The 16,518-nt window shown below is 41.7% G+C and overlaps 1 protein-coding gene across 2 annotated transcripts; it reads left to right on the forward strand.

The window, feature by feature from the left end:
• The first annotated feature begins 340 nt into the window (after window positions 1-340).
• On the forward strand, window positions 341-15,845 carry tril (TLR4 interactor with leucine-rich repeats). Of its 2 annotated transcripts, none has more exons than XM_063069532.1 (2): window positions 341-405; window positions 5,271-15,845. In XM_063069532.1, the coding sequence occupies exon 2, from the start codon at window positions 5,822-5,824 to the stop codon at window positions 8,078-8,080; it is 2,259 nt and encodes a 752-aa protein (XP_062925602.1). In that variant the 5' UTR covers window positions 341-405; window positions 5,271-5,821; the 3' UTR covers window positions 8,081-15,845. The 2 variants fall into 2 exon arrangements, with proteins under 2 accessions (XP_062925602.1, XP_062925603.1); XM_063069533.1 differs by lacking the exon at window positions 341-405 and adding an exon at window positions 3,425-3,472.
• The last annotated feature ends 673 nt before the right edge of the window (window positions 15,846-16,518 follow it).

Consider the following 16,518-nt stretch of genomic DNA (forward strand, 5'->3'; position numbering starts at 1 on the left):
ACGTAGAGTCCATATTTAAAAAAAACGTACAGATTAAGGTTAGTAAACGATACTTGCGGGCTTCCTTTCATTCTAAAATACACCCTTTCAATCCTTTCTTTCTAAACAGCAACCTTTCTTTAAGAGTGATTAATGTTTGTGTTTGAGTCAGTTGTACTTCTTGATCACCCAGATTGAATTGAGGCAAACGGGTGACTGGTTTTGGATATTTAGGAAGCCAGGTAAGATTTTCCTCAGCCGACTGCTGCCAGCTACGGAACAAGAAGGGTTAATGTCTCTGGCTCTGGACTGCTGGTACATATAACTCCACCCTCTGAGGGAGTCAAACCCCTCTCGCCGTGTTTTGCTGGCAATACTACTACTCCCTCTGAGAGGGGCGAGCTTGTCTGGACAGACAAACTAACGGTAAGTTTTCATTTAATGCACCCTGCTTCCCTGAGCGGCTCGACTGGGAAACAATAGCTTTCCTTGCCGGAGAAAGAAACACAAATAGTTTCGTGCTTGCTTTGTGCTGACTCCTCGATATCCCGTTTTCCCCTCACCTGTTTTCATTTAAGTCAATCTTGCCATTACTTGGCCATTTTCAACTTCCAGCTCTTTATCTCTGCTGCATCATACTGTGCTGGCTAACGAATAGCTGAAATGGAAGAGACTACCCGACTTATGAATGATATTGCTGTTTTGTCAACCATCACATTTTACATCTGTCAATATTTCATTCTAATGACTCATTTACTTTCAATATTCTGCATATGTTGTCAATATTATTTATTACTTTTTAATTTATTATTGTTTTTGTATTTCCACATTTTGTCCTCTTTTGCACATTGGTTGTTCGTCCGTCTTTGTGTGTAGTTTTCCCCCCCATTAATTCTATTGTGTTTCTTTGCATCTACTGTGAATGCCTGTAAGAAAATGAATCTCAAGGTGGTATGTGGTGACGTATACGTACTCTGATAATAAATTTACTGTGAATTTTGAACTTTTTGGTGCATTACTTCCAACAGTGTCAACACGCCTGAGCTCACATTCACCAAGATTAAAAAATACTTCCCTCGTTTTTGATGCAGTTATATTATTCTGTATAATCTCTAAAGTATTTTCACTCAAATGCTGACAACTCACCTCTGAAGAAAGCTGAGCAGATTGTCTTTGCCTCAGTTTAAAGCAAATCTTCCATTTAACTGGACATTTGTTCCTATTGTGATGCCATTTTTGTGTGTGATCTCTCATTTAAAACGGGGATTGCTCCTTTGTTAGCGGTCTGTCTTCCTCGTGAAGTTTACTGCTGAAGTTGGTTTACGCCCCTGATGGATTTCAGTTTCTAACTGCGAACGTGCTGCACCTAACTTTTGAAATGCATTAAACTGTTAGGGAGAATGCAATTCATGAGAGAACAAATTGTGTTTGCTTTGTATTTCTGCTTCCAGATTATTCAAAACCAGAATTTTGGGCATTGCCCACTCTCCCTCTATAATCCAAATCTCTGTTAACTTTCACCAGTCTCCCATTATTCCCGAGTTCATTTGTACCAGCTCTGGCCTCAGTTTGAAGACCCTCGTTCTTGTTTTAAATCCTGCCGTGATCCCACAGCTAACTCTGGAACCTTTGACAGCTCTCCAAGATATCTGCACTTGTTATATCACCTTCATTTTAAATCGCTTCTCCGTTAGTGGCCCTGCCTACAATTTTTCCCATAGTCTGGGATTCCCTCCTTAAAGCATCGCCCTCTCTATCACATTTTTTACTTTTTAAACTTTTACTTGTATCTTGCCTCTTTGACCATATTTTTAGTCTGCGTTGCGTAATCACAAGAGGATCTGCAAATACTTTTGATCTTGAGGAATACAAAACGCTGGATGGAGGAAATTGGCACCTCGGACAGCATCTCCGGAAGCCCACGCTTTAGGCTGAGAAGTCTCTCCATAGATGCTGCCTGGCCTGCTGATTTCCTTCAACACTGTGTGCGTGTTGCTTTTTATGTTGTGTGGTGTCAAACCTTTGCCTGTTGTCACTCCTGGTAATTGCCGCTTTAAATACGCGAAACTGTTAACAAGTTATTGTGGCTTCCTGTACTTCAATAATAAAGACATTTTTTTTAAATTCCAGAGATGCCAGAGAGAGGGGATTATGCGTGCAAGAACGTGCACGTGTATGTGCATTTGCTTAAGCGCGTACTTGATCTTGCCCCTGCAAAAACCAATAACGCAAAGGACGTATTTCTGTATGTTTCGATGTACAGTACATGTGATAAATCTGAATCCGATATGATCTCTAATTGAAAAGGACATGATGAACTCGTCAGATAAACTGGCTGAGAAATATATTTAAGGCTCACGTCAAAACTATCTTTGAGTAGCTAAGTGGACTGTCTCTTTAAAATTCCTCGCCAGTTGCCGGAGTTCTTGCCTTTTTGTATCTCCGCCCCCAAGAGTCAATCTGTTTGCAGCCGTTAACCCTTGAGTGAAGCAGGCATGATCTTACAATGCCCAGCACTGCAATAACACAGGCAAAAATTTCTTAAAATATTAACAAGTTTTTAAATGTACTGATTTGATCTTTACTAAATTCCTGCACGGAATGGCCTTGGTTGGCACAAGATTCCAACTACGATTTCTGTGAATTTTCACTTTAACAATTACCAAAGAAAATCTTAAAATTCAAATCACAGCTCACGAGTACACAATCATTTTAAATATTTAATTCTGTTTGTTGTATGAGACGAGTTGTGTTCGGCATATTATGCAATCTATAATGTGTAAAATAGCTGCACAAATACCTTTTTTTCCCCCCTTTATAGGAGGGCTGGATTGGGAACTACCATTTCGCGGTTTTACTATTTCCTTAAGTTCCTAGTTCGGCAGACCTTATCTATCCCATTCTCAGTAAAGGCAGTGACTAGCTCAGCCAAGCCGATCACAACAGAAATGCAAGCAAGGTTCAAGATTGTGTAATGTCATTTCCTATACACAGGCGAAAAGGAACACGAAATAATTGTTACTCCGGATCCGATGCAGCACCAGAAAAAAACATAGGAGAAAGAACACAATAATAACACACAATAAATATAAATACATAGGATAGCTTGTATACCTAGATACTAGCGTCCATAGAGTGATGCTAAGCACGGGAGTGTCTGTGCATAAGGTGACTGACAGGAAATAAATCGTGTGCTGGGTTAGTGGGCGGAGGTGTTGATTTGCCTTGCTGCTTGGAGTCTGGCCGTCCTGGCGTGGAAGCTGTGTAGCCTCCTCGCTGAAGGAAGTGGGACAAACATTCCATGAGCCGCGTGTGTGGGATCCTTCGTGATGTGACTGGCCCCTCTTCCGATGGAGCCTACAGATGGAGATCTTCATAATCAGACACCATTACATGCAGGAAACGTTCTTGGTGATTTTTATTGCGGCGTAAGATGTATAATCAGTTCAAATGTGATTTGGGCTGGAATTTCCAGTGGAAGTTTGAAAAGCAGGTAAATCCATACTAATGGATACCATAGACACAAGAAATTCTGTAGATGCTGGAAATCCAGAGCAAAACAAACACACACACACACACACACACACACACACAGCTGGAGGAACTCAGCAGGTCAGGCAGCATCTCTGGCTTCTCCCCACAGCCATTCACGGAAGTGATTCCAGGATTGAATGGTTTGTCATATGAAGAGCGTTTGATGGCTCTGGGCCTGTACTCACCGGAATTCAGAAGAATGAGGGGTGACCTCATTGAAACCTATCGAATGGTGAGATAGAGTGGATGTGGAGAGAATGTTTCCTGTGGTGAGAGATGTTAAGACCAGAGGACATAGCCTCAGAATAGAGGGCGTCCTTTTAGAACGGAGATGAGGAATTTCTTTAGTCAGAGAGTGACGAATTTGTGGAATTCGTTGCCACAGGCAGCTGTGGAGGCTGTCTTTATGTACGAGGGGTGATTGATAAGTTCGTGGTGGCCTAAGGCAGAAGGAGTCAATTTTAGAAAACCTAGCACATTTATTTTTCAACATAGTCCCCTCCTACATTTACACACTTAGTCCAGCGGTCATGGAGCATACGGATCTTGGACCTCCAGAAAGTGGCCACAGCAGGAGTGATTGATAAGTTCGTGGCCTACGGTAGAAGGAGATGAGTTATTAACCAAACTTTCTGCATAATCATTCAAAGGGTTGAACTGTATGTGCATATAACGATAGCCGTATAACTCATCGTCTTCTCTCAGGCCATGTAACGAGAGCTGTATATAACTCGTCGCCTCCTTTCTGGCCACGAACTTATCAATCACCCATCTGTGGACACTTTCTGGAGGTCCAAGATCCGTATGCTCCACGACCGCTGGACTAAGTGTGTAAATGTAGGAGGGGACTATGTTGAAAAATAAATGTGCTAGGTTTTCTAAAATTGACTCCTTCTACCTTAGGCCACGAACTTATTAATCACCCCTCGTGTATTTAAGGTGGAGGTTGATAGATTCTCTTGCTTGTTCAGGGCATGAGGGGATACAGGGGGAAGGCAGAAGATGGGGTCTAAGATGAAAATTGGATCAGCCACGACGAAATGGCGGAGTAAACGCCATGGGCCAAATGGCCTAATTCTGTTCCTATAGTATGGTCTTGTAGATCCTTTCCAATATTGATGAAGAGTCTTGGCCCGAAACGTCGACTGTTTATTCCTCTCAATAGCTGCCTGATATGCCGAGTTCCACCAGCACTTAAAGATACAATTTATGTTTATTATTTGATAAAACATTGCTAATATGTGGAAGATTCTCCTTAATCATATTTTAGCATTATATTGTACAGAAACATAGAAAACCTACAGCACGATACAGGCCCTTCGGCCCACAATGCTGTGCCGAACATGTCCTTACCTTAGAAATTACCTCGGGTCATAAGTTAACTATTCGTTTTACTGGCTTGCATTTCGATCAGTAATGTGCATATTCAATTTGATGTTAAAATTGACGGCCATCCGCATTTGTCCTATCTGTTACAACGTACAACAGTGATAATACAAACTTCATAATCTTTCTTGATCTTTAATTAGAGACTCCTAATGAGCATTAACTTTGATTGCAATGATGCATTATTATAAAGACCTAAGGTTTTTGAGTTAGATTTACGGATTGGATTCCATCCAGATCGGAACAATTATTGAGGGGAAATGTCTTCACTACTTTCAAACGGACGAGTTAAGGTTTTAAAGAAAACATATATGTGAATGAGAATCACACGTGTCTTGCTCTAACTGAAGCACGCTATTGTGTGTTCGCAGATTCCTTGAAGCTACCGGCAGTGAAAGTGTCCTGGATAATACGTCTCAATATTACACCACTCCCACTCCCTGCTCGACCTCTGCATAAACACATCTGCGTTTTTGGCTGAAGTCTCTTGAGGGAAATGCGGGGAAGTACAAATTTCCGGCTGTTTTCCTGGCATATATTTATGCTTTTTCTAAATCGGTCCCTATCCAAAGTTCCTTGTTTGCGTCTTGGCGCTTTCGGCACTGTGAGCCACCGATAGGGTCACGGTTTTACTGTTGTTCTTAGTAGGGGGCGTTAGGGCAGCGATCGTTGCTGACGTTGGCCTACTCTTCACTGCCAGGGGAATTTTAATTGCATTTCCAAATGAAATCTGCGAAAGAAGTTAACCGGGAGATTTCATTCTCGGGCATGTATTTAGAAAAGCATTGATCCGAAGGGCCGTGTTGTTCATATCACCATCGTCCGTTCTCCGTCTCCGCCGAAAGGTTCACGTCAGGCAAAACCCTTGCATGGAAGACGGAATGCAAAGGATAATAATATCCAAAGCCGCTGACCACTGGGGATGGAAAATTTACGGATGGTCTGGCTGATGTTTCTTTCTTTGATCGGTTCCGCCAACTCTTTTTGTCCTGAACAATGTGACTGTCAACATCGCCATGTGCTCTGCGCAAACCGAGGTCTCCGGGCTGTCCCGGAAGCTCGGCAAAATGTCGTGGATGTCCTTACTTACAGCCTCGGGGGCAACTTCATCAGCAACATCTCCGACGTGGATTTCACTAGCTTTAGCAAGTTGCTTCGATTGGACTTGCAATACAATAAGATTGAACACATTCACCCGAAAACTTTTGAGAAACTTTCGAGGCTGGAGGAGCTGTACTTGGGTAACAACATCATCTCAAACATACCTGCCAATGTTTTCAATTATCTCCGGCGATTGAGGCTTCTAAATATGAATAACAATAGATTAACGAAACTGAATCACAACGTGTTTGCACGCCTAGAAAACTTAGTTAAATTAAGACTAGATGGGAACTCTTTAGAGGTCTTGCAAGATGCGATTTTCAAACACTTGGTTAATCTCCATTACCTGCAGTTGGAGTCCAACAAGATCCATGCTGTTAGTGGGAGTACCTTTATAAATTTAAGGAACCTTGTATATTTAAACCTCGCCAAGAATAACCAGACTTCATTACAGAACAGTGCCTTGTTTACACACCTGACATCACTGGCAACTTTAGTCCTAGATGAAAATAATATCAAATATGTTGGAAACCGGGTTTTTGAAATGCTACAGAAACTCTCTAGTCTCTCCCTCAGCAAGAACAAGATTTCTTACCTTGGTTCTGAAGTCTTTGGAGGCCTCCATGGGTTGAAGGAACTGTTTATTGATGGTAACCTACTGAGGGAAATCCCAAGTAAGCTGCTGGATCCTCTGGTAAAGTTAGAACAATTAGATCTGAGTGACAACCAGATCACCACTATCCATCCATTGGCGTTTAAACACCTGACGGTTCTCAAAGTACTGAAGCTGAACAGCAATCGTTTGACCTACTTACCTGGAGAAACTTTTGCGTTTACCAACTCTATATACAGCCTTGATCTAAGCAACAATAATTGGACGTGTAACTGCCGGCTGACAGGCTTAAAGCAGTGGATGAACCTGGCTCATGCTCAGGGCAGGCTACTCACCATGTTTGTCCTGTGCAATAACCCCCTCAGTTTGAAGGGAAAGTATCTGGATTACTTGACGGACTCTGAGATGTGTTATCCTCGGAAGGCGCAGTCGCTGTTAAATTCTTCCAAAGGCTCTATGGTCGATGGAGCCCTGAGTGTGGACCAAGTCAACATTCAGTCAGACCAAGAACGTATCTTGGATGAAGACAACTTGCACACTGTTGGGAATACAGGCCAGCAGCAGAAGCCATCTCCTCAACCTATTACAGTCACTAGCCCGCCTAAAGACAAACATCTCGTTCTAGAGCCAAGGCCAACCAAACCAGTTACAGTCAGCACAATTCAACGGGAATCCCCAGTATCTCTAACCACAGCTCAGGATTCCTTGGATGTTTTGACTCCTTACACCACTTTCCCAATATCCTCGAAATCTGAGCGGTATTATCTCCTGAAGGCCAAGGATAAAGTGATGCAGAAACCATTGATAACCGATCCTTGTGAGTTCAATAAGCTCTACATTACCAACCTGACGGCGGGCGAGGTGAGCTCATCCACCGCTACCATCCGGTGGAAGGTGGCCCACCCGGGTTTCCGGAACGCCGTGCATTTCCGTGTGCTCTTCGACAGGTTCGGCCAGCCGGTGACATTCCACCGCTTCATATACGTCAAGGACAAGTCGGAGTGGGTCACCTTGAGGGAGCTGCGGGAGGAGACGCCTTATATTGTGTGCCTGGAAAGTGTCATTGCTGACCGGGTGTGCCAGATAGCATCCCGTGACCATTGCCTTGGTGTCCTTACGTTGCCTCTAAAGCGAGGTCCCCTGGATGTGCAGCACTTCATTTTGATTCTGTCGGCCATCAATGCTTTCCTGGTTTTTCTGGGACTACTCATCTGGACGTCGAAGGTGCTGAGGAAGCTACGGAGGAAAAGAACCCCAGTCAGTGTGCGGCGGATGTACTCCACACGCCGTCCCCTGCGCTCCATGGGCTCCGGGGTCTCGGCAGGAGACTGTACAGGCTTCCAGACCAACAGATCACGATCAGTCATGTATCAACTCAACGAGGCAGATCTGATGGACTTCCAGTCTGACCGACTCATGGACATTAATTTAAGGAGGGAAGATATTGGGCAACGATATGGTGATTAAAGCGCATCAATAGGAAAGCCGTTGCTCAAGGCTGTTCAACACGTCATTCTCTGTAACTTTTGCCACCTTTGTCTCTACGTCCATCTTTACAGAGATCAGTGACTGGAGTTCTAATCCCTCCACTGTCTCTGGGAAGTTTGTACATTCAACCCATGACCCCGTGGGTTTCCTCTGAGTGCTCCAATTTCCTGCCACGTTCCAAAGGCATACGGCTTTGGGTTAGTAAGTTGCGGGCAGGCTATATTGGCACTGGGAACAAGGTGACACTTGCGGGCTGCCCTAGCACATCTTCAGACTGTTTGTTGTTGAATGCAAGCAGTGCATTTCACCATATGTCTCGATGTTTCAATGTACATGTGACAAATAAAATTAAAAATTAAGATTACTTTATCGGGATCCTACCACTAAGCACACCTTCTCTTTTCTTCCTCCCCCCACCCCCCCTACTTTCCACTCTGTGATTCCCTTGATCACTGATTTCCTTGCCACTCCTCTGATCTCCCTCCTGACACTTGTCCCTTCAAACATTACAAGTGCTACGCCAGTCCCTACATCTCCCTCTTTGCCACCGTTCAGAACCCCAAGCAGTCCTTTCAGGTGAGGCGAGTCTGTGGGGATTAACTATTGAATCCTGTGCTCCCGGTGCAGCCTCCTCTACATCGGTGAGACTCTCAGATCAGAGGACTGCTTTGTCAAGCTCCTTCGCTCTGCCTGGTGGCTGGTCATTTCATTTTGGCTTCCCATTTCCCATTCTGACATGTCCGTCCATGGCCTTCTTGCTGCCAGGATGAGGCCAAGCTCAGGTTGGAGGTGTAACACCTCATATTCCATCTGAGTAGCTCCAACTTGATGCCGTGACCTTCAACTTCTGACAATTTCTCCCCTCTCCCCACTCTGTTTCCATTCTGGTTACCTTCTTGTCCCTTCTCATCTGCTTATTACCTCCCTCTGATGTCCCTCCTTTCCTTTTTTCCATGGTTCTTTCCTTGGTTTTTCAGCCTTTTCCCTCTTCTATTACCTCCCAGCTTCCCACTTCATCCCTGTCCCTCACCCACCCACCTTTACCTGTCTCACCCATCACCTGCCAGTTCATACTCTGTTCCGCACCCCCACCTTACTGTGGCTTCTGCGTTCTTTCTGCCCCGTCCTGATGAAGGGTCTCAGCTCAATACGTTGACTCTTTATCCCCCTCCATAGATGCTGCCTGACCTGTTGAATTCTGCCAGCGTTCTGCTTGTGATGTTTCATTATTAATTTGACTTGTTAATTCTGATTGACAAAATGTTATCTTATCTGCAGAGTGCTGTTGGGAATTGCCCACAGCTTATGTCCAGCTAACCTATGGTTTCAATCTTTAGGATTGAGATCAAGTCTGTCTATCAAAATGTAATAATATTGCTTGACAATGTCTGCTACATTTGAGTAAGGATGAAGAAAGAATTTGCCTCAATGTTTTTTTTTCCAGTGACTTCAGAACATGCAGACACTTCAAAGCCAATGTGAATTGTAAATGTTTATGGTTTGCATGTAAGGCAAATAGCAGATAATTTATGCATAAAGACAGATTAAGTAACCAGTTTATTTGTTTTCTTATTGTTGATTGAGGGACTAATGTTGGGCTGGACAGCAAAATGACACTACTTCTTTGATAAGGAATGTATGATATAGTCCAGATGTGGGTCAATGGGATAGGTTGGGTGAGTCTAGAACTAAAGGTTATAGGTTAAGGCTGAAAGGGGAATTTGAAGGGAGCTCTTCGCTCAGATGGTGGTGTGAGTGTGCAATATTGTCAGTGTAAGTGGTAGATACAGGTCCAATTTCAACATTTAAGAGAAGTTTGGATCCATGTATGGATAGAAGTATGGAGGACTATGGTCCAAGTGCAGGTCAATGGGACTAGTTAGAACAACAGTCCAACACGGACAAGATGAGCCAAAGGGCCTGTTTCTGTGCTATAGTGCTCCATGATTCTCAGATACCTTTCCATTCATCTGAACAGATAGATGAAGCCATCATGTAATACCCCAACTATATGGTGACGTTTCAGATAAAGCGGAGCTTCCCCCATGTGTACTGCACTGTGTTTGTAAATTCCTCTACTCAAGTATTTCAATTGGAGGTTTAAACTTCCAAATCATCTGACTCAGAGGAAAAAAGATGTAAAAAAAAAAGCTGACAAATCTGGCTCAATTACCACAAGATAACCGTGCTTAATTTTGCCTTGTGTCAAATCTTAAACTATGTGTCTCTCACTTTATTCAATGTTCCTGGGATTACTCACTTTTCTACATGGTGGAATAAAGGGCACTTTAAAGCAACGTGCAGTATTTATCATTTCAGAGTCCCTTGGAGAGCAATGCACTGCTATTTCAAAATAGTAACGACTGTCCCATAATGTGTATTTTTTTTTATGATTGGCTAGAACATTTGGTAAAGTATAAGTTATAATCTCTTCGAAGTAGAGCCAGTGGATTTGCTCTATTGAACATTTCACCTGGTAGAAGCTGAGTGATTGGTATTGTAAGACACTAAGGTATATTACAATTAATGTCTCTATTGAAAATTCCTGCATAGTACTTGTGTATCTATTTTTGATGCATCTGGTCTCCTGATGATTTCTTAATTAACTATCATATTTCAACACAGTGATAAGAACGAAAAATAATTTTCTGTCGCTTAATATATAAAATGCTGGAGGAACTCAGCAAGTGGAGAGGCACCTAAAAAAAAAAGGCAATTAAGACTGAACAGTCAACGTTTTGGGCTGATACCCTTCATTAGGATTCCTGCTGAAGGGTCTCGGACCAAAATATTGAGTGTTTACTGTCTCCATGGATGCTGCTTGGCTTGCTGAGTTTCTCCAGCATTTTGTGTGTGTTGCTCAACATTTCCAGCACCTGCAGAATCTCGTGTATTTATGATTTTCTGTTGTTCGCTGACATGGAGCTAAACTATTGTCTTCTGTTTCATATTTTCTTTACTGAGTTGTACCTAGGCTGATCCACTTTGAATTCTTTTGAAGGATAGCCAGTGGAAGCCATTCCTTTGCAGAGTCAGGAAGTTTAAATAGGTTCACTTTAGCTCAGAATGCAATTGTACAATAGAGAAGACGGCCATTTGCTCCATCAAAAGTCATAGTCATAGAAAAATTCAGCACAGAAACAGGCTCTTCTTTGGACTCAGTAGCCATGCATTACGTAGTTCTGTGTCATGGACTGAAAACTAATGTACCAGATGCAGCATTAGGATGTTTGTTTGTATAAACAGCTTATTTGCCATTGTCAGTCAGTGTCACCTTTACCTTCAGAAGGATGTTTTCTCACTGTTCACTCAGAAATTCAGGGGTAGATCAGAAATTGCAAGCTATTAGACAAATTAGTGGAAACCGTTGTAAATTTACCTAATTATAAATGGTATTTCAGCAATGTATGCATAGAGTCAAAGCCCATCTAATCTGAACTGAGTATTAACTTGCCTAGTCCCATCAATCTGACCTGGACCATAGCCCTCCTAACCATGTACTTATCCAAACTTCTCATAAATGTTGCAGGAAACAGTCGAATCTGCATCCACTGCTACCACTGCCTGCTCATTCCACACTCCGACCAGTGATGAAGTTACCCCTTAAATATTTCTCCTTGCATCCTTAACCTAGTTCTAGTCTCACCCACCCTCAATGGAAAAAAAAGTTGCTTGCATTTACTCTATCTATACCCTTCAAAATTTTATACGCCTCTATCAAATCTCCCTTCATTCTCCTATGCTCCAGGGAATAAAATCCAAACCTATTCAAACTTTCCCTAAACACACGCCCCAGCAACATCCTTGTAATTTGGTTTTGCTACATTCAATGTTCTCCGTAGAAGGAGGCAGAAGATGACATGATTTTCTTTCTTTTTTTTTTAAAAAAAAAACTTTTTTGCTGATAATCACTAAGAATGTTGTTTTGAATCATTCCATTTCATTAAATTTCATTAGCATGTGGGCAACTTGCTGAAGATCCATAATTGAATTAGTTAGCAAACGTCAGTAGAATTCTGTTTATCAGTTCATTTAGCAGAATTTCAAGAACTCCATTGAGTTTCAAAGCGGTTGCTTAGAGTAAACCACTAAAGAAATGTAATTTCTCTAATTGGCATTGATAATTTTTAATTATTTTCAAATCCGCTTCAAATTAGCGCACATTGAAAGCATCAAAGAGGGCAAGGGAGATGAACCTAAATAACTTTCAGTACTGAAAGCAAATTTTGGGCAAAATAATTCAGTCTAGTCATGTTAGAGACAATTAATTAAACAATCAGGGAAATACAGCGATCAAACTAATAATGTTTTTATCTTTTTAGATGTTTAATAACATTCTTTTTAAGATTTTGAAAGACTGCTAACTAAAATACAGATATTTTCAGTAACTCATTTCTGTGATAATTAGTCTGAAGTTTGTTCTAATGTGGCATTTGCTACATTTGGGAATCTGAGATATTGACTCATAGAATTTTAAATATATTCTACATTTATGGAAATTTTCATGCTTGTTCAGTACTATGCTTCCTTCCTAGTAGACACTTACCTGCACTGTATATCCCCTGAGTTCTCCAACCCTCCAGTTAATGCCTTGTGAAATCCTTGCTCCAAGTTGCTCGATCATTGGTGATTGTCCAGTCAGGTACCACGTCCCAAACCCTGGAGTATTTTTGCTAAAATTCACTGCCTCTCCATCTGCTGCTCTTCAAGATTATTCCTAATATCGATCTAATACTTTCTTCATTTGTATTTAGTTTTTCCTCCATGAGCACCTTGGGCAATGACGCAGATAGATAAATGCACATTCTTGTAGACATGCAGATTGGTTTTACTGTTATCCAAACTGTTACCTTTTGTTCATCTACTTGGATCTGCAGATAATCCCTGCGGTTGGAAATGTGCTCTTTTCATATGCTTGCATTTTAAAAATCAAATACAATAACAACTAATTGGAGCTTTTCTTATCCAGTTAATCTTTTCAGGAAATTTCATCAAGTATGTACTCTTTATGGTATATCTTAAGTGTTTTGAAATGTGTACTTTTCCAACTGGAACATCTGTTAAATATTAGTCAAAGGATGCAAGAGACATGAGAACAAAACTCCTAACTGTCTATCAACTCAACTCAAACAGGAAGAGTTTGAATCAAACAAATGATCAGTTTTCAGGAAATAAATGAGTAACATCAGAAACCTTGATTTATGGATACATCTACATCCTTTGCTGATGATAAGCATAAACAGCTGGAAGTATGGGCAGGTTTCAGCCAATTAGAATAAAACTTTAGAAGTAAATAATGGAAAAATATTTCTGTAAAGCTGCATCACTTGCCAAGGCTGGTCATCAAACTGTCCACATCACTGAGAACTCCAAGCCCCAGCTACCCTCTCAGATGAATTCACCCATCATTTAAACATCAGAAATGGGGTTAATAACACTGGCATAATTTATTGGCTGCAGTACAGTGAAATACATAATAAATTACAATAAATCGATTTTAAAAAATAAGCAGTGCAAAAAGAGAGGAAAAAAAAGGTGAGGTAGAGTTCAATGTTTTAGGAACAGCTTCTTCCCCTCTGTCATCAGATTTCTAAACAGACAATGAGCGGTTCATTGCCCATTCAGAAATCTGATGGCAGAGGGGAAAAAGCCGTTCCTAAAATCATTGAGAGTGCGTGTCTGCAGGTTCTTGTACCTTCTCCTTGATAGTAGTAATGAGCAGAGGGCATATCCTGGGTAATGGGGATCCTTGAGGATGAAAGTCCCCTTTTTCGAGGCGTGGCCCTTTGAAAACGTCCTGAATGCTGGAGAGGCTAGTGACTGTGATGGAGCTGGATGAGTTTGCAGCCCTCTGCAGTTTCTTCTGATCCTGTGCAGTGGTCTTTCCATAGCAGATGGTGTTGCAATCAGTTAGAATGCTCTCATAGTACATATTGTATGTAGAAATTTGCTAGGGTCTATAGTGACACAACAAATCTCCCCAAACTCCTAAATCCTCCTTTAGTCTGATTTTAAACTGTAGCCACTCACTGGATGAATAGTTATTCACTGAGCTGTTAATCCTTACGGGCTTAACTAATTCACCAAAATTTAAGAGAACAAGTTTGGCTGTAAATGTCAGAAAAAGAAATGAGTCATGGATTGGACTTAAACCATTTGGAAGAGTTTTTTGTATAAATGCTTTAGTTCTGATGTGTTTTGTGAAAGAAGTTTGGGTTGCTGCGTGATTCAATGGAGTCCTCAGATTCTTCCCTTTTGTTTAACAATGTTTACTCTCCATTTCGTCAACTGACCCCTCAGTGCTACCTAATCACTCCAGCTTGCTGATTTACCGGATTTTTTTTTGTTTGAGGATTGGAGCTCACCCAGTGATTGTGGGGAATAGTGGATGGAAATAAAGGCCAGGTGTGGATCAGAGAGAATGGTGGTTTTAAAACACACACAAAATAGAGGAACTCAGCAGGTCACGCAGCATCAGTGGAAATGAATAAACAGTCAACACTTTGGGCCAAGGCCCTTTCAGGACCTGTGAAGGGCCTCTGCCTGAAATGTCAACTGCTTATTCCTCTCCATAGATTCTGCCTGATCTGCTGAGTTGTTGTAGCATTTTGTGTGTTACTCTGGACTTCCAGCATCTGCAGAATTTCTTGTATTACTGGATATGGAAGGATGAAATAAATAAGTAAATAAATAATACAGAGAACGAGTTGTGGAGACCTTGAAAAGTGAGCCTGTAAGTTGTGGAATCAGTTCGGTGATGTGGAGAGTAAAGTTATCTATGCCAGCTCAGGAGCCTGATGTTTGTAGGATAATAACTGTTCCTGAACCTGGTGGTGTGGGACCTAAGGCTCCTGTACCTCCTGCCTGATGATAGCAGGGAGAAGAGAGCTTGGCCTGGATGGTGAGGGTCCTTGATGATGGATGCTATCATTAGGACCACCCATTTCCAGCTCTGATCTTGCCTCATTTCAGATATAGTTATCCACACCTTCATAACCTTCGGGCTAAACTATTCCAACTCTCTCCAGCCTAGCCGTATTCATTCTGTTCTCTGTAAGCATGAACACATCCAGGACACTGATGTGCAGGTTTAACTTGTATGAAGTCTCATTTACTCTGTGCTTGCTGCTCTCTGTTGAACATTACTAAAATTTCATCAAATCCTTCTATTGTCTCACCCTGTAAATCTCTCTCCAATTTTTGTTTACTGTCTATCTCTCCATGTTATATGAATTCCTCAGTTTTGGTCAGAGAGTCATAAAATCAGAAAGAATTGCAGAGCAGAAACGGGTCCTCCAGCCCATCTAGCCCATGCCAACTTTCTCTTCTGCCTAGTCCCATCTACCTCCACACGGACAATACTCCTCCTGTCCATGTAGCTATACGAATGAACCCGCATCTGCCATTTCCACTGGAAGCTCAGTCCGCATTTGCACCCGTCTCTGAGTGAAGAAGTTCCTGTTCAGATTCTCCTTGAGTAAGGATTTTTGAATTCACTGATGATGTGACGATTTTGTATTTTCTTTCTGGCAACTGCCGAGTATGGTTACCTAAGTAATGAAGTCAGTGGCAACTTTGGTTTGTGTGAAATTGCCTTGCTACTGGATAGCAGCTTTGACTTCAGCAATCTGATTTTTCCTGACTTGGGTTTTGTATTAGTTTTAGTTATAAGTACCAGTTATTTTAAAGATTTCTTTTAAATACATAAATTATTCAGGTGAAAATAGCATTGTGACACAGGATGCCTGGAATCAAAAATTGTATGTACAATTAATAAAATACTTTTCATACTTGGTTTTGTTATTGTTCTTCACTTTCCAAAATAAACAATATCTTTATATTAGTTAGAGATACAGCACAGTAACAGGCCCTTCCAGTTCAATGAGCTCTCACCACCCAAATACACTTAAGTGGCCGGCTAAAGTTCTAACCTATAAGCCTTTGAGATGTGAAAGGAAAGCAGGGTCTTGGGAGGAAACCCTTGTGGGCTTGGGGAGAACGTACAAACTCCAAACAGATTGCAGTGGAAATTGAACCTGGGTCACTGGCACTGTAAAGTGATTGTGTTAACAGCTACATCTCAGCTTACCGGCTTGCTGTAACATTTTGGTATGTTTGAATCAGTAAATAACCACCGCCAAAATCACATCTTGACTTAGTTGTAACTAAAGAGGGACCAGTGGGTGGGGGGTGGGGGGTGTTGGTGGTGAACCTCTGGAAATGCAGAATGCCATGAATGTTGAAAGATGTTTGGGTGAGGATATTCCCTTCATCAAGAATTTGTATCTAAACTAAAACTGAGCCATACAAATGCTATAACTGGGGAAAAATTTAAGAGTAACACACAAAAAGCTGGAGAAACTCAGCAGATCAGGCAGCATCTCTGGAAAGGAATAAAGAATTGACATTTCAGTCCT

The sequence above is a fragment of the Mobula hypostoma genome, chromosome 17 (genome assembly GCF_963921235.1).
Source record: "Mobula hypostoma chromosome 17, sMobHyp1.1, whole genome shotgun sequence".
Taxonomy (NCBI): Eukaryota; Metazoa; Chordata; class Chondrichthyes; order Myliobatiformes; family Myliobatidae; genus Mobula; species Mobula hypostoma.

Bases quoted from the DNA above. Each gene is read 5' to 3' on its own strand.
- tril (XM_063069532.1), top strand. From the start codon at position 5,822: ATGGAAAATTTACGGATGGTCTGGCTGATGTTTCTTTCTTTGATCGGT.